The 23007-nt window shown below is 36.9% G+C and overlaps 1 protein-coding gene across 2 annotated transcripts; it reads left to right on the forward strand.

The window, feature by feature from the left end:
- The first annotated feature begins 1404 nt into the window (after positions 1-1404).
- Positions 1405-23004, forward strand: tbc1d23 (TBC1 domain family, member 23). 2 transcript variants are annotated; one of them, XM_052129790.1, is made up of 19 exons: positions 1405-1538; positions 3311-3425; positions 3873-3978; positions 7229-7433; positions 10885-11008; positions 11247-11371; positions 11471-11517; positions 11613-11716; positions 13316-13438; positions 13564-13656; positions 14900-15070; positions 15206-15248; positions 15420-15526; positions 17165-17298; positions 17581-17625; positions 18473-18561; positions 19759-19894; positions 20751-20945; positions 21139-23004. In XM_052129790.1, exons 1-19 carry the CDS (start codon positions 1501-1503, stop codon positions 21221-21223), a joined length of 2085 nt encoding a protein of 694 aa, XP_051985750.1. In that variant the 5' UTR covers positions 1405-1500; the 3' UTR covers positions 21224-23004. The 2 variants fall into 2 exon arrangements, with proteins under 2 accessions (XP_051985750.1, XP_051985751.1); XM_052129791.1 differs by lacking the exon at positions 17581-17625.
- Positions 23005-23007: the final 3 nt, after the last annotated feature.

Consider the following 23007-nt stretch of genomic DNA (forward strand, 5'->3'; position numbering starts at 1 on the left):
CCGTAATAATTAGAATGGCTGTTTTCAAATTAACTTTACACTGCAGGCGAATTGGTACCATCATCTAGAATTTATAAATGAATTTGTTGTGTTTGATCTGTTAATGAAAGTAACTGCAAAAAGATGCCTCGAGTAAAAAAACAAAACAAGAGAGATGTAATGTGATGTTGGTAATGTGTACTGTGTGATAATGTATTATAACCTTAAATAAAGAGAATTGATGTCAATTATTCATAACGCTAACTTTGTTTCATGTTTTAATACAGATCAGTTTTATTTGTGGTTGTTTTATTTAATGGTGTCATTATTTAAGTGTCAAATTATTTACTATTCAAGTTATAATAAATTGGATGATCAGAGACCCTTGTGGCAACAAGTGTCACTGTGTCTACACTGCGTGTTGCAGTAAAACCATGGATCATTTTCATAAGGGATGACTTTAAAATGCTTTCCTTTACAGAAACATTCAAAAATAAAGGAATATTTCACCCAAAAATGTAAATTCTCTCATAATTTACTCACTGTCATGACATTCTGGATGTGTGTGACTTACTTTCTTCTGTAGAAAAAAAAAGGAAGAATTTTAGGAGAACAGTTCAGCTCTGTAGGTCCATACAATGGAAGTGAATGGTGATCAGACCTTTGTATTTCTGAAAATCCCATAAACGTAATCCATATGACTCCAATGGTTATATTCTTATCTTCAGAAGCGATAGAACAGGTGTAACTGAGAAACGGATAAAAATGTAAGTCCTTTTTTTTTTTTTTACTTTAAATCTTCACTTTTACATCTGAAAGCCACATGTCGTGTTTCACTTTCACATCTGATTCTGAAAGTGAAAGAGAAAATGGAGATTTAGAGTAAAAAAAAAAAAAGGACTTACATTTTTATCCGTTTCTCAGCTACACCTGTTCTATCGCTTCTGAAGATAAGAATATAACCTCTGGAGTATGGATTACTCTTATGCTGTTTTGAAAAAGCTTATGCTTTTTGGAGCTACAAAGGTCTGATCACCATTCACTTGGAGTGGATGGACCCACAGAGCTTAGTTATGTTTTGTGTTCTGCAGAATAAAGGAAACATCTGGGATGGCATAATGGTAAATGAGAGTAAATTAGAGAGTTTTCATTTTTGGGTGAACTATCCATGTAAAGTAGACCGACGATGAGAAGTATTCACTGGAGTAAACAGTGTGACGAGTATGTGTCATGTCAGTAAGAGCTGGGAGAGCATGTAGTCCTGCTGAGCTGAAATCTTACTTTGACTGATCAGTGTAGTGGGATGATGATTTTTCATGTTTGAAAAAATGACGTTCGATTATTGAAATTACTGAAAATATTTTAACATTATTGCAATTATCAGACAAATCTATCTGATGGTAGATGGTTAATTGTCGCTTGGTACATTGGCAATAAACGGGTGTCCGGTGCGAGCGTGAGGTCCTAGCGACAGGACGCAGGTATTTACGACGCAATTTGACGTGGACCGTCACCACAGCAATGGCGGATGCTTTAGGGGAAGTGCTTCAAGGCAGTTGGTAAGAAAACACTTATATTTAATTTGACCAGAGAACTGTTCACCGTTCCGAATTTGATATTGTCACTTAAAACGTGTAACCCGTTGAAGAAGGGCCATTAAAGCCCAGATGATACACGTCAACTGTTTGTCTAACACGAAGACAGCGATGCTAAGCAGCTAGTCCGGCTAATCAAAGCAGTATGTGAGGAGACTCCAGCTGTTTCCCAATACCACTCATTCAGCAGTTTGTCGTAGACTTTTCATTCTTGGACCTCTATCATCTATTATCCTAAACGATTCAGTATTGTTTTGCCACGCTAGTAAATCTCATCATTGCTTTCTCATGACTTGGTTGTTAGATCAGCTTTTGCTTGGTGCTAGCGTAGTTTAGCAAACAATAGATCTGTGATGTGTATGATGGTGTGGCGATCATAATAAGGGTTGTTTACCATTTCATGGTTAGGGTTATGACGTTACCATGGCCAACTCCACGGACGTGATTTAGTTGGCATTTCTAGTTTCTCCATTTAAATGATCACCAATGTTGCTCGAGTGTCTACTGAGAGTTTTCTCTCTGCTGTAAAACATCTCTCTCAGCTCAAATGATGGGTTTGTAAACTCTGATCCCAAATGTTTGTTTGATATATTTCAGAAAAAAGCGATCACTGAGTATTTGAACTGAAACGTATGATCAGTCCTATGTTACACATGTCCTCTGTGTAGTACAAAACAATAACATAGGTCACGGTTAACATCTACTCGTATGACAAAAATATATTTTGACTCCTATAGAGGAAGTTTGTTATACTGGGACAGTTGGCACAATTACTTAGCTAGCTTGATTTAATCTGTTAGATTTTAAATTATTTGTATATAGCAGTAGACTGAAAGAAAATGTTCACACTGGGGCATCACACAGAGACGTGCCTCTGTAGGATAGATTTTTATGTCCTCTTCCTCTATATCTGAATATGGGTCTTCCTGTTTTTCCTGACAATGATCAGGAAGAGAATGGACTCCAAAGAGAGATTAAAAAAAAGCAAAGTGTGTGTGAGGGCGAGATAGGCTTATTGCTTCCGCTTGTGACTGTGAACATAAATGTTAACCACAGACAGAGCTTTACACTGTCATCTATCGATTTTTCCCAGTGCTCTTGTTAATGTATGAATAGAAGAATGAACTTGTGTTTTCTCACCTCAGTTTGGAATGATTGCTATGTCTTGTTTTTGACCACTGTAATGTCAGCCACCTCCCTTCAAGTATGCCAGGACTTTTCTCATCATTTAAACACCCTCATGACATTTCAGATGTGTATCTCTGTATAGCCACACTCGCAAATTAAGGTTCTTTTAAAACTCTTGTTTTAGTACAGTGGTTGATTGACAGGTGAAGGATTGTGCTTCGCTTCGTCCAGGACGCATTCTGGACAGACAGCATTTCACACTTAAAATGCGATGTGGTCACATGCACTTTTGAGTACCTTCTGATCCAATCACAAAACGTTTTTTTAAAGACTGTTTACACCTGTATTTAGCGCAGACCACTTGTGACCGGATCACCAGAAACAAGTCTTAATACCAGGTCTAAATGGGGGGTAGATGCCGGGCAGTATTTATTTTTTCTGTGATTAAAATCAAGGCTGTAAAGGTGGCTTTTAAAAAAATACATTTTCATAACAGAAGTCTTGACTGGCATGTCCTCATTCACAGTTGTTTTGACCAGATCTGGTTAGCATGGTGGTGACACATCTATCCATGATCTTACTGGGATCTGTGTGTGTGTGTTCTGAAGGGATGAGGATCTGGCTGTTGCTCTTGACTTCGCAGGCTGTGATCTGGACGCTGACCAGGATGATGTCATCCAGGTCCGAAACCTACCCCCACCACAACGGGCAGAGTTATGGATGGTAAGTGTGTGTGTCTAAAGACAAATTGGCTTGACTACCTGTGTAGCGTCATGTAGAAATATTGACTATCAGCATTATGAATAAGCTTTAGAAAGATCGTACAAGCTGTATTGAGAAGAGTGACAGAAAAGTGTTCGCGCATATGACAGGATACATAAAAGATCCATGCAAAGCTTTTTTTTTTAAAGTGTTTTCCAGCAGAGTCAGTGGGTCCCAAAGGGCTTTAGAGAGCCTCCATATCGATCAGATGGTCCATTAAGGAAACTGTAGCCAACCCCTTTAAACAGACACCCCTCATAGGATTATATGACTTGCAGGAGCCATGTTGAACTGCAGTCCCATAGCCTTTATTTTCCTTAATATCACTCTCTTTGTTCACTCTCCTATACTTTTGTCAATTTGTTGTTTGTGTTCTGGCTCTGATGTTAAATGTGTGTGCGTTAACAGATTGCTTTGAACGTGTCTGGTAAAGGAGACAGTCTTTCCTCATGGGATGGGGCTTTGGACCTACCAGAACAGACACTCATTCACAGTCGCAGTCAACAGATCATTGGTGAATAACCTTTCCACATCTCACCGCATTTTCGTTGTGCTATCTACCGGTTACGTGCTACATTTTTACAGCATACATGGTCTATGAATGTGGAGTCAGGCACTCTACATTATGCTGGTTGTTCAGAACACCATGTATGAAAAACCACGCATTGCACAAACTATTACCTGCCCGCAAGTTCTGTTTGTTTGTGTTCTGTAGTTTTAAGATAGACTTGTCAAATGATTTGTACTTCAGTGATGATTATAATTGTAAAGAATATCTTGAAACTAAACCAGCATTTTTTTTTTTTTTTCTTACAAAATATGTAAGGTTGTGAGCTTCAAAACAGTCCTTAAAGGGCTCAAGCTGTAAGCTGTCAATTTTAGGGCTGGGTACTGATTCAGATTTCTCGATTCAATTTGATTTTCCTTAAAATGAAAGAAATTCTCCCTCAGCTAGCCTAATGCTGTTAATTATACAGGGGACCTTCTAACTTGGAACATTACGAAAATACTCTTTTTACAAATTTTTTGTTATCATTATTTCAACATTTTGATCACATTTTAGCTTTTTAAAAATTTACAAATCCATGTATTCCATCAATAAATAAGATGTTATACTGCATATATATTAATATACACTGGCAGCCAAAAGTTTGCAATAATGTACAGATTTTGGTACTTATTTAGACTTTTTGAATTTGCCCTTTCTGTATACAGATTTTGGTACATATTTAGACTTTTTGAATTTGCCCTTTCTGTATACTATTTTTTTAATCCTACTTTATTATTTTCCATTGCACTACATTTTTATCTTTGTATTACATTTAACCAAAAAGCCCTTCTAGGTACAAATGTTGCAAATTAGCTATAGCTAAAAACATTATGATACATGCATCAGATTACTGTCAAAGTTTATCTATGTTATTTGTATCTGTCCCTATCTAAATAAACTTAAATAAAAAAATAATGTACTTTAATTCACCAAAGCGGTATTTAACTGATCGCAACGTATAGTCATTACTGATGTAAAAAAACAGCACCATCACTATTTGAAAAAAGTCATTTTTTTTATCAAATCTACATGTCTAGCAGCCATCACTCCAACACCTTATCCTTGAATAATCATACTAAATTGTTAATTTTGTTCTAGAAAATCTCTTGCCATTATATCAAACACATTTGAAAGCTATTTGGTTTGTTAAATGAAGCTTAACATTGTCTTTGTGTTTGTTTTTGAGTTGCCACAATATACAATAGACTGGAATGTCTTAAGGTAAATAATAGGTTAACAAAACAGCTTTCTCTAGAAACTCATCAGTCAAGGCTATACAATGCTTGAAATTGGCAAAAAAGATTTCATACAAAGGTGTACACTACAGTCTTCAAAGACAAAGAACAACTGGCTCTAACATGGACAGAAAGAGATGTGGAAGACTGACATACAACTAAACAAGAGGATACATCAGAGTCTCTAGTTTGAGAAATAGAAGCCTCACATGTCCTCAGCTGACAGCTTCATTGAATTCTACCTGCTCAACACCAGTTTCATGTACAACAGTAAAGAGAAGACTCAGGGGTGCTGGTAGAGTGGGCAAAGAAACACAGGTATTTGGGAAAAAGAGTGTTATGGATCTTAAACCATTGAGCTTTTGTGGGATCGGCTAGACTGTAAGGTGCATGAGAAGTGCCCGACAAGACAGCCACAACTATTGCAAGTGCTACAGGAAGCATGGAGTGAAATGTTACCTGAGTATCTGGACAAACTGACAGCTAGAATGCCAAGGATCTGCAAAGCTGTCATTGCTGCATGTGGAGGATTTTTTGATGAGAACTCTTTGAAGTAGTTTAAGAAGTTCTGAATATGTTTCCAATTGTAATAGACATTTTTCACGTTATTAATATCCTGACAATTCATTGTCTGTCTGTGTGTATGTATGTGTGTGTGTGTATATATATATATATAATTATATTATATTATATTATATTATTTGCTACATGCTTATTGTTTACATGCATAATTTAGACTATTTAAAAGTATTTACATTGATTTGTAGATCATGTGCTAAAACCTGGTACTGTCTCTTGAAGAATACCGGCAGTTCTACAAACCATCTCACAGAAGTGATTTGGTTGGGGACTATTAACGACAGTGGAGTTGTGCAGTTTCTTTACCTCATCCCTACTATGTGTGATTAGAATGTTTTTGGTCAACAAGTGACTGTAAAGAACATTAAAAGATATTATTTAAAGACACATTATTCAAAGACATATGTAATGCGTGGATCTTGTCTTTGGATATGCACTCACTGAGCACTTTATATGGAACAATGTGGCCCTAATAAAGTTCCCAACATGTTCTTCTGATGGTATCTACATGATTGTTTTAATGCTGCCACACAATTGGATGATTAGGTAATCTTAGAAATAAGTATTTGTACAGATGTTCCTAATAAAGTGCTCCGTGAGTGTACATTTCACGGAAGGAGTCAAACCAAATGTTTACTCTAAATGCAGTGAAAGGATCATTTTAGTTACATAGCATGAAATTTGGTCATATTTGCAAGTGATTTACTTGCATTGAAGAGGGGTTTGCATTGAGTAAAAGATAGATCTTGGTATTTAAGAATCAATATTGTTGGGGCCTGGATAGCTCAGCGAGTAAATACTACAACTCCTGGAGTCGCAATTTCGAATCCAGGGCATGCTGAGTAACTCCAACCAGGTCTCCTAAGCAACCAAATTGGCCTGGTTGCTAGGGAGGGTAGAGTCACATGGGGTAACCTCATCATGGTCACTATAATGTGGTTTGCTCTCATTGGGGCATGTGTTGATTTGTGCTTGGATTTGTGAGAGCAAACACTGAGAATAGCATGAAGCCTCCACATGCACTATGTCTCCAGTAACGTGCTCAACAAGCTACGTGATGAGATGCGGGGATTGACTGACTCAGATGCGGAGGCAACTGAGGTTCGTCCCCCTCCACCTAGATTGAGATACTTAGAGCGCATTTGGAATTGGGCATTCCAAATTGGGTAGATAAATGGGAGAGAAAAAATAATCATTATTGTTTAAATTAAGATTGCGGTTCATCAGAAAATCAATGTGCACTCAATATAAGATGAAGATTTTATTCTAAAATGTACATGTAAAATGTAATGTATATGATTGTATTTTATGTATTGTCTATTGTATTAATTCTTTTCTTTAATGTATGTGAGATTCCATTTTTAATTATATGGTGCTAATGTTGAAACTTCTGCATATAGATCAGCTGGGGGTACCAGTGGAGGAAGGGCGGGACCTGGTATCAGATGTGGAGTCAGTTATGACCTTCTACTGCAAGTCCAGAAATGTCACCTTCTCTCCAGATCTTAGCTGGCCACACCTTCTCAAACCACTCCTGGGCTTACAGCTACCCCGCAGAGACCTCTACAACTGCTTCTATGCAGTCATGAATAAATACATCCCACGGTAGGCATGTTTGTTTCTTCACCACTGTGAAACGTATTAGTTCAGTTTAGAAACTTTATTTTCCACAACTAATTGCAGAGCATTCTGTGATTTTAATTGTGATTAATTATAGTACACTGTTCATTTAAAACAAACATTCAAATATAATTATAAATATACAGTATACATAAATATTAAAATTGGCTAGTTATCATTTATTTTAATTATTTAAATTTGTGAATTTTAAAATGTTTTTTGCGGATAGTTAATTAGACATTTTTACAGGTACAAATATTTGATATATAGATAAGTATATGCAGCCTAAACATGCCATAAAATTAGTGGACATTCTGTAATGGGCAGAAGTTGCATTTTCCAGTGGAAATGTTTAATAATAGGATCAGGTGGACTCAATTCATATCAAGTTTTATTGGCAAGATAAACATAAATGTATATTGAGTTTATCATTCTCTGTACATTTAAATCCACTCCTGTGTTTATTATGTTTATTATTATTAAGTGTGCACTGCTCCACGCAATAATAACAATTTCTTTGCTAGGATGTGTCAAGCATGTACCTCCTGGAAATGTATATATGGCAATTTTAGCCACCGTAAGTGAGGAAAAATATTAGTGAATTTTCAGTAGGTTAAAAAAAAAAAAAGATACTGCATTAATTGCAATTTTTCTTTTTTTTTTAAACATTAAAAAGTTAACTATTAATCGCTAAAATTGACGCATTGAATTTCCCAGCCCTAGTATAAACTTGTTAGAAAAACATTAGAGTATGAAAAAGTATTAAAAAAACATATTAAAATGTAAATGCAATATAAATAAATATAATATAAAGAGAAAATAATTATTTTAACTATAAGTATTATAAAAGTGCAATCAAATATAGCTATGCATTCATTATTCTGATTGCTCTTGGCACGAATTATGGCTGATACACATTCTTGCTGGCTGATGATTGCTTCAAGCAGTGTTTACCAACCTTTTTTCTGCCACGGCACATTTTTTACGACTAAAAAATTCTACGGCACACCACCCGGGGTCGCTGTCCTTTTTCTGCATATCGCGACGCCTCCTATCAGCTTAGTCCTGGTTTTCCCGATGGCCAGTTCGCCCCTGATCTGCACCAAAGTGTGCCGGCCCACCTGGAAAATACCCGGTATGCCAGATTACCAATATAGCCCTGCACACCACTATCCCATAACCATCTAACCATCGTCAACATGTTTCCTTTTCAAGAACTTGTCCATGTTTTCTGTCCGTCTTCGTAGCTTGTTTAGTTGTAATGTTTGAAATTTGGCTATGCAAAAAACAAAACAAAGTCACATAGGTAGGCTATGCTGTGTGAGGTCACATGTGGCCAGAGTGCTATATGGGTACTGAAAAAACTATATTTAATTAAAAGAAATTATGAAACAGTCATTGTCTCTTCACAAATTTGGACAGTTTTTAAATATTTCTATTTGCTTAGTACTCTCAAAGACATTATCGGTGAAGCAAAAACGTGTGTGTGAGTCACTTCATAGACTTCAATGAATTCTGCAGCACTGACGCGAGTCACGAGAAAGACCCTTAACGCATATAAATATCACTCACTTTTGCACATTTATCATTGCTCTTCACAAGCACAAAAGTGACCGATTATGGTTTAAAAATGGCGCATTTCTCAGAAAGGTGAGGAGTTTTTGTCCCTGAATTGAAATGTTTATTTTTTTATGCATTTATTTATTTTTGTGGAATTTGCTAATTTTCCACGGCACACCTGACGGTCTTTCACGGCACACCATTGCACAGTGGTTGTGAAAAGCTGGCCTGACGTATTTACAGTGCATCCGGAAAGTATTCACAGCGCTTCACTTTTTCCACATTTTAATCCAAAATGGATTCAATTAATAATTTTCCTCAAAATTCTACAAACAATACCCATAATGACAATGTGAAAGAAGTTTGTTTGAAGTCTTTGCAAATTTAAAAACTAAACAAATCACATGTACATAGGTATTCACAGCCTTTGCTCGATACTTTGTTGAAGTACGTTTTGGCAGCAATTACAGCCTCAAGTCTTTTTGTGTATGATGCTACAAGCTTGGCACACCTATTTTTGGACAGTTTCTCCCATTCTTCTTTGCAGGACCGCTCCATCAGGTTGGATGGGGAGTGTCGGTGCACAGCCATTTTCAGATCTCTCCAGAGATGTTCAATCGGGTTCAACTCTGTACATTGCTGCATTCATCTTTCCCTCGATCCTGACTAGTCTCCCAGTTCCTGCTGCTGAAAAACATCCCCAAAGCGTGATGCTGCCACCACCATGCTTCACTGTAGGGATGGTATTGGCCAGGTGATGAGCGGTGCCTGGTTTCCTCCAGACATGACGCTTGCCATTCAGGCCAATGATGAATGATGAAACCTTTGTTTCATCAGACCAGAGAATTTTGTTTCTAATGGTCTGAGAGTCCTTCAGGTGCCTTTTGGCAAACTCCAGGTGGGCTGTCATGTGCCATTTACTGAGGAGTGGCTTCTGTCTGGCCACTCTACCGTGCAGACCTGATTGGTGGAGTGCTGCAGAGATGGTTGCTTGTTCTGGAAGGCTCTCCTCTCTCCACAGAGAAATGCTGGAGCTCAGTCAGAGAGGTGACCAAGAACTCTCACTCTGACTAAGGCCCTTCTCCCCCGGTTGCTCAGTTTGGCCGGGTGGCCAGCTCTAGGAAGAATCCTGGTGGTTCCAAACTTCCATTTACGGATAATGGAGGCCACTGTGCTCATTGGGACCTTCAATGCTGCAGAATTTTTCTGTACCCTTCCCCAGATCTGTGCCTCGATTCAATCCTGTCTCTGAGGTCTATAGACAATTCCTTGGACTTCATGGCTTGGTTTGTGCTCTGACATGAACTGTTAACTGCGGGACCTTATAGACAGGTGTGTGTGCCTTTCTAAATCATGTCCAATCAACTGAATTTACCACAAGTGGACTCCAATCAAGTTGTAGAAACAACTCAAGGATGATCAGTGGAAACAGGATGCTCCTGAGCTCAATTTTGAATGTCATGGCAAAGGCTGTGAATATTTATGTACATGTGGTTTTTAAAATGTTTTATTTGTAATAAATTTGCAAAGATTTCAAACAAACTTCTTTCACGTTTTCATTATGTGGTATTGTTTGTAGAATTTTGAGGAAAATAGGTAATTTAATAAGTTTTGGAATTAGGCTGTAACATAACACAATGAGGAAAAAGTGAAGCGCTGTGAATACTTTCTGGGATGCACTGTATCACTTTAGATGGCTAATTATTTTGACAGAGTGCCCACTAAGTATATAGATAAACAAAAAATGTATTCCTTTTGTTTGAATTATGTTACTGATATGGGCTTCTAATATGACAGCAATTATCCATGCACCATGTCTAAGGTTTATTATATTGGAAGTTTCCCTGATTCAGTGTCATGTTATTTCCCTTTGCAGAGACTGTGTGGTAAAAGGACGGCCATTTCACCTTTTCAGACTCCTGCTGCAGTACCATGAGCCTGAACTCTGCTCATTCCTGGACACAAAAAAGATCACTCCTGATTCCTATGCCATAAACTGGGTTAGTCTTTTATCTGACCTTATTGAAAATGTTATGTGTTTGGCTCTCCTCACTAAAAAAATATATAGATATATTTTGTTTACATAGCCTACAGTTATTTCTTCTAATCTACAGCTCAAGACTCCGAGTTAGGGTTATACAGTATTACATACAATGACCCAAATGTCCATTTATAATTTTATTTTATGCTAAAGAACTCTATACTAATGTTCTTGTTTGCATTATTTGCCTCCGGTAGCTGGGCAGTCTCTTTTCTAGCCACTGTCTCCCTGAGGTCACACAGGCCTTGTGGGACATATACCTCCAACAAGCCGACCCTTTTCTCATCTTCTTTTTGATGCTCATCATCCTCGTCAATGCCAAGTATGTGACACCAGACCAGTCTGTGGAATCGTATTCAGTGCTCCACACTGTGTTTAAGAGTTAAAGTAAAAATATATATTTGTCCCCCCAAATCTCCAGAGACAACATTCTCTCTCAAGCAGGAGACAGTAAAGAGAAGATAATCAGTAAGTTTTCCCACACTGGTTAAACAATCCGATCCAAATATCGGTTGCATTGATCTGTCACAAAAGTTTACAGCTGTAAAATGTTTTGATTTCAGAAATGCTGGAGCAGTCGCCGTCATTACTAGAGGCAGAGGACATTGAAGACTTGTTCTCTTTGGCACAGTATTACAATAGCAAAACACCTCTTTCTCTTAGAAAGGTAATCATTATGGTAAATCTGTGTTCGTAGGGCTGGATCTTGCCAACTACCTCAAGATATGATATACATCACAGTAAATACTTTGTAATTTGATGTATCTTGCTCAATTTCATGATCACTATATCATAATTGGCCCACGATTGTAGTAATATTATTATTATTATTATTATTATTATTATTATTATGAATGATAATCAAATCAGATCCCTTTATTACATCATAATGTATAAAGATATAATAATAAGGGATGTACCGATAATTGTGTCTGAATCCATCCGATACCGTGGTCATGTACTCATGCTCATAAAAATGCTCCGATTCCAAAAACTGATACCATCTGAAGTATAGATGTCATTCCATAAACATTTAACTTACAAACTAAAATCGCGTTATGTCCTAGCAAGTCTCGCATATCCAGACTTCATGGATCTATAGCAGCTTCAACTGGCCAAGAACCGCCCAGTTAGATAGAAAAATACCTCTAACTGACTTGCAAAGTGATCAATCACAGTTTGATCACTGTTTTGTCATTACATGCTGTTTAGGGGCGGGGTTATTCAAGATTCATCATACCATAATAAAAGACTGGTAGGGGGAAATAAAATTATTTATATAATGGCGCAGCAGTCTCTGCGAACGATTGCACAGAAAACACATGGGAAAATAGCAGAACATGTAGAGCATATAAAACCTCATCACAGAGTATTTCACATTTAATTAAACAAAGCAGAATATGTATTTATTCTCGTGGATTTTCTCTTTTCTTTTGTACCTCAAAATAAATTCTGAATATCTTTAAAAGATGTCACTAACCTGGCAAACTTTGAAAACTCAGATTATTTTGTCCTCAGACTCGCTCGTTGTATTGGCATGGAACCTTGTGAACACTACTTTGTTTCCAGGTGGGCTGATGTAAAGTCCTGTGTGCTACTCGCAGAAGTTCCATCAAACTTGCACTGAGTAGTCCGAGAAAGCGTTTTCCAAATTTGTGTGTTATGTGCATCAATGGTTAGAGCATGGACTGTGGGCGTGCCATCTTAGGCTGAGACTATGTCCTAGCATGATTATTTAACCGTAAAAGCTGTGATTTAATGAGATTAATATATAATTTGCATGTGCTTCATGCTTTAAAGTGAATGTGTGGAGCCGGTTTTGTGCCGACACCGGCTGCTCATACCTATTTAGAACTCCTTGGTTCATACATGGAAAACACCATAATGAGCATTGCACGCTCTGTTTGCAGCAGATGACAGCGAGCAGAATGCTAATTCACTTTGTAGCACGAGGCACACAGACTGCATATTTATTTAATTAAAAAGCAGCCTTTTGCAGTTTAATAATTGCATTGGGTCATGAAGCAATCTGCTTATCCGGAGTTGAGAATCTCCAGTCAGAAACGGAAAGGGCTTCACTCCAAAATAAAAGCTTTTCCAGAATAAATCTCAATTTAAATGAAAAAAGGAACGACAGAAATACATCACTACTAATTGGGTATAAGAAAATAAACCTGATCGGCAGTTTTACTTGGTAACAGTAGCAGTTATATTGTTCTGATAAGACTACCATTCCGATGCAAAGGATTGTTGTATGTGTCTGTAGGAGAACCATAATCTGTTTGGCAGTAGTCTGGTGGCCCTAAAGGAAGAGGACATGGACCTGAGTCAGGCGCTCTGTATGCCTGTATCTGTCCCTGAGATCCTTCAAGCCAACCAGCTACAACCAGTGAGTAACAACTCCAAGTGTTTTACCTCTGATATTGAGAACTTTCACATCATCTTTGTTTCATAATTAGTGTACATAGTATTACAGATTCTTAGTGTTCCTTCCTGTGCGCTTGTGCTGTTTAGGAGGGTGTGAGGTTTTTTGTTGTTGACTGTCGTCCTGCAGAGCAGTACAATGCTGGTCACCTCTCCACTGCCTTTCACTTGGACTCTGACTTGGTAAGAATGAGGCGAGTTGGGCTGAAGGGTTTTTACTGTGGCTTATCATGAATTATAGATAGTATTGTATTTGTGTAAATATAAGCCTAATATGAATTGCTTCATTTCCTTTGAACTAAAAATAGCAATTCAAATTTTAACCTCTTGAGATGCGAGCATGACTGCTCGCATTTACCATTTGAATTTATGATTTGTAACTAGTAGCACCTAATAAACGAGCCCCCCAAAAAGTTTTCAAGAGCAAATAGTTTTCCTAAAAATTTATGTCCATATGTGGACAGCATGACTTATGTTTTGAATTGTATATTAAAATTATATATATGAAGTGAAATGACCCACAAATGTGTTAATGTTGCAAGTTATTCAAAATAAATGACATGTTTTTCAACTTTTGAGGGAATAATTTCCCAAAATCCACGAATGTGGACATCATTAAAAATAAATGAATTATTTAAAGTGGCATATTAAAGAAACTAGAGATGCTACTCTTTACCTTTTAATCAGGTTTCAATGAAAATACATTGAGGCTTCTTACCAGATTCACTTTTGTTGGCTCTGTGGCAGTAGAAGCACTTCAAAGAAAGTCTAGATGACTGTTTAGAGTCTTGTGAACAGTATTCAGTCGGTTTCAATTTATTTAAATAACGCATTCCGTATAGCAAAGCCAAAATACAACGCCCACTCGTGTAGATGCGGAGTCACACAAGGATAAAATTGCATCTCGAGATGCCGGCATTTTGTTCATTCCATTGCGCCAGCCGTGTGAATGACTCTGTGACAGGGCGGAGGGCGGGCCCCTTATCAAGCCTCCGAGAGGGATAAAGGCCGACTTTGTAAACAAAGAGAGATTGTTTACGGGCATGTCTGTCATTTGTGTTTGTGTCTTAAGTTTCTCATTAAACTCTTAATTTTATTTTCAAGCTGGTTCTCGTCTCCTCCTTGGCCATCTAAATCCCTTTCCAGACTCATTGTCAATACCATGCATGAAAATGTCCCTAGTACCTGGCAAATATCAGGAATATAGTTGTCCTGAGAAATCACAGGTCTCTGACTGCCCTATGCTCTGTATACAGCCAGAGTAATAAAATAATATCAAACTGAAAGTGTTATTGCTGTTTTAACTACCTTACACAGGAACTTGCACACAGCTTTGTGCTGCTCTGTGTATGTTGGCCATTCTCGTATCTAGAAACGTCTTCAGGAATGCTACTGTAATGCATTGGTGTTGTACTGTGGTTCACAGATGCTCCACAACCCTTCTGAGTTTGCCCTGTCAGTGAAGTCTCTTCTGGAGGCACAGAAGCAGTCTCTGGAGTCAGGCTCTGTGGCCAGCGGAGAGCATCTGTGCTTCATGGGCAGTGGACGTGAAGAGGAGGACATGTACATGAACATGGTGCTCGCCCACTTTTTACAGGTCAGAACTGCTTCAACTGCAGCCTACTGAATTTACTCTATGAAACCGTGATTGCAAATGCTTTACTGGTAGTGTTTTACAGCTGTTTAGAAGAGGTAAATCTAAGCACACATTTGAACTTTTATTGTTTTGTAGAAAAACAAAGAGTATGTGAGCATAGCAAAAGGCGGCTTCATGGGTAAGTTCTATTTTATTTTAACTGTACTTTTAATGTGATTCATAGTTGCTTCTTGTACCTTCTGACTAACTTTGAAACAATTATTAATGATGAATAAATAAAATCGGGACATTGTGACGGCAGCAGTTAAAGTATATTGTGCTGATGGATTTGAATTTTTTTTTTTCACAGCATTGCAGCAGCACTTGGCAGATATAAATGTTGAGGGTCCAGATAATGTTTATGTTCACTGGATTGTGAGCACCTCAGGAACCCACTGCAGCCTCAGCTCAGTAGATGTGAGTTGTGTGTGTGTGTGTAATACACTTTTTGTGTATTAATCTGAAGTTTACACTCATTTTATTTACGCATGCTTTCATTTTCTCATTGGCATTTGCTGCCATCTTGTGGGCATTGCAAGTAAAACAAGGAATTTTTCAAAATAATTGGAATATTCCGAGTTCAATACAAATTAAGCTCAATTGACATCATGTGTGGCATAATTTTGATTACCTCAAAAATGTATGTAAAAAAAAAAAAAGTTAGAGAGGCACTTACGATGGAAGTGAATGGGGCCAATTTCTGAATGTTTAAAGGCAGAAACTTGACGCTTATAATTTTATAAATACACAAACATTAATTCTTCTGTTTAAACTCATGTATTATTTGAGCTGTAAAGTTGTTTTAAGCGTAATTTAGCAGACTGCTAAATTACCGGGATACAGGGAGGAACATTGTTATGGCAAATAAGTTGTAAAATTGTATAACTTGACACAAATTTTAGGAAGCAATTTTATTACACTAAAATCATGTTAACATGCATATCATTTGTGTCTTGTTGCAATACTTTTAAAATAGTGAGTATTTTAATGATTATTGATTGGCCCCATTCACTTCCATTGTAAGTTTTATACAATTCTTTTTTTTTTTAAAGAAAAGAAGGGACAATCTGAAATATTGTTTTGTGGTAATCACCATTGTGGCACATGCTGTTCATTGAGCTTAACTTGTATTGAACCCAGAATATTCTTTTAAGAAAAAAGAGATACTGTTGTTGTAAGGGATGCACCGATGTATCGGTAATAAGCATGAAAACGGTGAAATGATAAACGGATGGTTGCTTTATAATTAATCAGTTACACACTTAGTTAAAACTCTGAATTCAAATGCACAATCCAGAAATAACAATAGCCACAATATCTAGAAGGGTTGGCACTCCTAAGAACATGTAATATTTAAATTTTATTCTGTTGAAAATTGCCATAAATGGACGGGACAGTTCTGAAAGCATCACTTACCTATAGGCTTCATGATGAGGGAAACCATCCAAAATGTTTGAGACCATCATACTTCGACTTCTGAGATATCGGTATGATATCTTTTAATGCTACATGATTGATTGAATTAAGATTGAAATTGCAATATGGCTTTGTGCAATTACTAAACCTTAAAAGGCTGCTTTTTAATTTAGAAAAAAAAGAAGTGCAGAACTTTTAACAAACTATTTTAGAAGTACAAAATAACCCTCTTTTCAGGTTAATAATCACGTTATCATATTTATTTATTTATTTATTTATTTTTATGTTTTTCACCTTTATTTATGTATGCACCTTTTCACTGTGGCTTTTTTTTCTCTTCATTTTGGCCTGTTAAACAGATCCAGTGATCAATGGAAATTATTTGTTTTTAGAACAGTGAAATGCATTTTTTTTTTTTAAGCATTTTTGTGATCTGATGACAAAATAAGGTAAGTTGCACAATATTGGTTTACTTATAAATCGATTTTTTTTTATTTTTTTTTTTTATTGGTATCAGCCACAAATGTTTACAACGGTGCATCCCTACTTGTTGTCTTATCAGTATTCCTTGAATTCCGTTGTGGTAACTAATAAAATACCCCCAGTATTTCATTTAATTCAGTCTCTCTCTTAAAATAGGGGGACTTGAGCACCGATGGCAAAGGAGTTAAATCACTTGTCAACAAAATGACCTTTGCACTTAAGTCAAAGTCAGTAAATGTAAAAGAAAAGGTGATCAACTTCATTGAGAACACTTCCACGCCTGTGGAACGGTGAGCATCATCTTCTGTATTTATGTCTTAATGTTTATTTCCTTTGAGGGACATCTGATCAACAGATCTCTTCAAATTTTTGATATGTTTTTTTTTTACCACCCCCACTTACTGTATATTAAACTTGATATGGATATAATGAAAGGTAAACACATTAATTTCTCCAAAAATATATCTATTTTTAAATATATTAGTTTGAGGCTTTCATTTAAAGGTTTTGATTTCCTGGAGTCTTTGTGTTTTAATCATCCTCCCGACCTATGCCCTGTTATTTCACACTAGAATATCTTTCAATCTGCCCTGGCCAGACAAGGGGATACTGGAGCGGTAAGACTTCACTAATGTTTGTTTGAGCCAGCTTGCATCCGGTACCTGCAACCTGCCCTTTCAAGGTGGCGCTGTCAGCTTTACCTTATTGTAGGGGTTATTAAAACCCATATTGAATAGCTCAATAATGTGTGCTCTGACATCACATGCATCTGCATTACATGCATCTATAGTGCATTCACTTTTGAATTTCTGGTTTCCTGATTCAATTCTCCATTGGGTTAGAAATATCATAACATTCTAGAATTAGGGATTTTGAAATGCACCACCAGACCTTCAAACACAGGTGTAGGACAACCAAGGTTACAAATAACACTCAGAATGGTGGAAGCAGAAACACCTAGGTCTTTTTGTCACTCTGCGACAGTGTTGCCTGTTATTTCAGTGTTGACAACCACTGCGCGTGCCACTCTGTCTTTCATTGGTTTATGCCAGCAGTCTGCGTCTCAGTTGGAAGTCTCAGTACTGCTATATGTCTCCTTGTTGATTCCCTTATCTTGTGTGGTGGGAGACTGCAGGCCTTCATATTATATAGAGATGATACCCACTGCTGTATAAGGATGCGGCAATTGTGATTAAAATATAAACATTTGCTCATTATCACAATATAATACTCCTTAAAAGGATTTACAAGTGCCTGGCCTTCCACACCTTGATTCTCATCCCACAGTGGCAAACATTTTAACCTCCCTCTCTTTCTTCCAACTAACAGTACTACATTTTTCTAATCCCATAGCACTGCCATGCTCTTAATATGCCTGTCTTAGGATAAGGAAGACAATGTTGGTATGAAGGAAAAGCCTCTATTCTTCCAGTGTTCTTGTAAATTATGCCTTTCCGCTTTCAGGCATGTGAGCAGCAGTGATCGGGTGGGGAAGCCGTACAGGGGTGTGAAGCCTGTCTTCAGCATCGGTGATGAGGAAGAGTATGACACAGGTAAATTTCAGGTTTGTAAGTGCAGGGTTGAAGGGTCCGCAGAAGCAGGGTTGAGTACCTGTTACTCATCAAATCAATGCCATTCTATTTGGGCTGTCAAATAGATGTACATTAATTAAGCTTATTTAATGCAATAATTTAGTGTGAATTTAGTTATATAAAAAATAATTAATGTCCCCAGACCGTAATAAGGAATATTTCTATCATTGGAGCAATTCAAGCTTGAAGTACCACCTGTTTCGAAACTCCAGCTGTATGGGCAACGCACAGCTGTACAGACAACAAACCACACTGAGGCTTGCTTGACACTATCAACAGCACAAGATGAGAATGCATTCTTGCGTTTAATCACAGCTGGATAGCGCACAAATACCAATGCAGGGGTCTCGAAACTTGATTTTCTCAGTTTCAAACCACGTTTAACTTGGCGAATGCTGTGATGTTATGATGTGACACAACCAAATTGACGTTTCCTTTTTGATTTATTGTAAGGGATTTTCTATCTCAGACATATTGAAAAATTTTGATTTCTGTGGACTGTAGGCCATTGAGAGGCTTATGTTCAATAATATAGATATAAACAATATATTGCCATAAAAAGCCACTTTTTGTATTGTCTAAATAAAGCTTTGTTCGTCTGCCACAATAATGTAATGCATTTTCATAATCAGAAATATTATATAATACATATTATAAATATAATAATTCAAAGTATTTAAATCAACTATCATTATATATATTGAATTATTGTTATTTGAGTGCCTTTCTCAGCAAGTATTTATGAATATGCTATTCATTTTCATTATCTGAATTATTATATTTACAAAGTATATTAATAATCTTTCTAAGTATATAAACAACTATATATCAACTATTTATATACACTATTAATTAATAGGTATATCATGTTATTTATCCGATTTAAAAATGTAATCGATTGAAAGCCCTAAAATGAACAATTATGATTAATCTCACATTTTTGTAGTTTGTAGTAGTCTCTCATATTGCTTGGACTGTCCAATAAACATATTTATTTCCTTTCAAAGGTCAATGCATCCAGTTTTAATGCATTCAGTACCTTTATTAAGAACAGACCAGTCTTTAGAAAACAGACCGAACAGAATCAAACAGATAGAATGTACAATTCAGTTCAACATTTGAGATACTTGTGATCTCAAATCTCTTCTCTTCTTTTAGACGAGATTGACAGTTCATCAATATCAGATGATGACAGGAAAGAGATTGTCAATATTCAGACTTGGATAAACAAACCAGATGTGAAGCACCATATTCCATGCAATGAGGTTAAGGAGACTGGACACATGTTCCCAAGGTGAGGCTACCTGTCTGAAGACATGAGGCTGGTGCTTACTCACCTTCATGCCATCCCTAATGTGTAAGACTTCTGCACAACACAAACATACAAATATTTTTAGTACAATAATTTAGCTCTGCAGGTCTATACAATGCAAGTGAATAAATAACAAAAAATGTGAAGCTCCAAAAAGCACATAAAGGCAGTATAAAAGTAATCCAGGAATCGAAGTTAAATCACTCCAGTGGTTAAATTCATATTTTCAGAAGCGATTATGATTGGTCAAACAGATAAATATTTAAGTTCTTTTTTACTATTAATCTCTAATTTCACCTTTACTTTCACATACTACTTTTGTTTTTGGCGATTGGCATTCTTCGCGCATATCGCCACCTACTGGGCAGGGAGGAGAATTTATAATAAAAAAAATGACTTGCATTTTGATATGTTTCTCACCCACATCTATCAAATTGCTTTAGAAGATATAGATTTAACCACTGGATTCTTATGGATTACTTTTATGCTGCATTTATGTGCTTTTTGGAGCTTCAAAGGTCTGTTCACCATTCACTTGCATTGTAAGGACCTACAAAGCGGAAATATTCTAAATATATTTGTCTGTGTTCAGCAGAACAAAGTCGTCACATCTGGGATGGCATGAGGGTGAGTAAATAATGAGAGAATTTTCATTTTTGTGTGAACTATCCCTTTAACATTGGTATACTGCCATTGTATTAATGAATAATGTTGTGATCAAGTGACCCAGGTTGTCAGAATTAGAAACCTGTTTATGATATATTTCAGCCAATCAGACTGAGTCTGTACCTAACTTCAGTGGACTGTGGATGTATAATTCTATTATTTATTTCTGCAGCCATCTCCTGATCTCTGCAACACACATGTACTGTTTGAGGGAGATCGCTGCCCGTAAAGGTTTTGCTTACATCCAGTCCAGGCAGGCACTTAACTCTGTGGTGAAGATCACCTCTAAGAAGAAGCATCCAGAGCTCATCACTTTTAAGTTTGGCAACAATAATGCTGCAGGAGTGGAGATAGTGGCTGTGGAGAGGTACTATCACTGTAACCAGACACAAGACTGTCCTATTTAAATGTATTCCACCTTTTTAGCAGAGTTCAAGTTGTCATCTATTCTGGCTGGCACTAAGGGGAAAAATCACAGCATAAAATGTATTGGCACTTGCACTCATTTCCTTGTTTTGTTATTTGTCTGTACGTTGACACTTCTCATCTTCCTTCTCAAGGTATTTAATACCGAATGCGGGTGATGCCACTAAAGTCATCAAACAGCAAATCATGAAAGTTCTGGATGCTATAGAGAGCTCTTAGTTACAGAGACATCAGAGAGGCTTCACTCTAGTCATCCAGCGACGACCACAGCTCCAGCCTGAAGGGAAAGGAGGGAGCAAAGCATTCCCACACTCTGTTTCTTCGACATTGTCACACCACCTCCTCCCGGGGCAACACTGACGTGAAGAACTTGAGCGCTTTCATGACTCTTTGGGTGCGTTGCTATAGTGATTGACAGGAATTGTAAAACTTCAGGCAAGGAGATGTGAATACGAACCTACGTTAGAAATTGTTATTTTGTTCATTTTGCTTTTGTTATCATTTCTGTTTTGAGAAACTGACTGAATTAAGCAAGTTTGATTTATTATCTCTCCTTTATCTGTCTCTAGCCTTAATGATAAACTATTGCTTTTTGTATGAGACTCAAACAGGGCCTCTGGATGAGAAAACAGGATTGGAAACTCAAAGACAACTCATTGCTCTTTAATTTCTTTAATGGATGAGGTCAAAAGTTCTTTAGCCATTTGAAAATGTAAACATCATATATTGCTGCACACTTGTATAACAGAGAATAGTTTGACACATATTTATCAGAGCAGTGTTTTTACAGCAAAACTATTTGGAGCCAGAGTTGGCATTGACGATGTGAATATGTGCTTAATTTTCATATTGGGGAAAGAACGCTTCCCTATGGTATATAATGTTGCTTGAGGCTGCACACAAGTGATCTACACATACTTCCACACAACTCTGCTGCTCTTTGTACAAATTCACTAGATTGACCTTTTCAAACCAGAAAAAATTATAACCTTTTGTTAAGTCACCTGTCAAATTCTGATTCCATTGAATTATTTTGTGATTACAGCCTTAAAGATAAAAGGGAACAGGTCAAGAGAAAGTCAATATACACTTACAGTAAAACTAGACTTCTCTCTGTATGTCATGGCCAAGTTTACCAGAGAATGTATAGAGGAAAAATAAGTTTTCAGCTGCCAATAATTGAGTACATTAAGTGGACTAGCTTCTATTGAGGGTAAAATTCAGTAATAGAAATATTGTATTATGTAGTGATTCTGACGCACTGAAGAAAGACTGGATTCATAAGCCAATTTTCATCTAAATCAAATAAAGGCATACATAAACCATCTACCAGTATCAATCATAACAGTATATCTTAACAATGCTAAAATGAATGTAAGGAACACTTAAGGTGACATTAAATATGCACTGTCGAATTATAGCTTACACTGACAGTGGCCTGAATGCTGCATCATTCAAACAGAGAAGTTTTCAATAACCAATGCCATTGTAGAAATTCACTGCACAGTAAGCCAGGATTCATTTAACCCATTAATGAAAGTGTCCAATAACAGGACAAATGCTGAGATATAGCAAGTAGGATTCAGCTGGTGATGTGATGCTTGCATGGCTGCCCCCATGTGGCACCCCTTCCCCATGTAGAATAAAAGGGATTTTATAAGGTTATAACTAATATGACTGAACTCTTTATCTCACATGAGTGATCGTGATTTTATACATATGTTTCAAAATATATACTCATTTCTTTAAATTAGGAAACAAATTACTGTGTGCACCTTTAAAACCTGGGGAGAGAGATATCTGGTCCCTCTCTGTGAGGGAAAAAGTCCTGCCAGTTTGTCACACTATGCAAAAAAGCTTATAAGCGTTCTTTGCATTAAAAAGTAATAGGACCTTGTCTCAATGCTCAAAAATGTTTTAGTTTATTTTCTGTTTAAACTACAGAATACTATTGATAAAATCTGTTTTAATAAATTAAAATGAGGTCCACTATGTCTCAACAC

This window comes from Xyrauchen texanus, chromosome 7 (genome assembly GCF_025860055.1).
Source record: "Xyrauchen texanus isolate HMW12.3.18 chromosome 7, RBS_HiC_50CHRs, whole genome shotgun sequence".
Lineage (NCBI taxonomy): Eukaryota > Metazoa > Chordata > Actinopteri > Cypriniformes > Catostomidae > Xyrauchen > Xyrauchen texanus.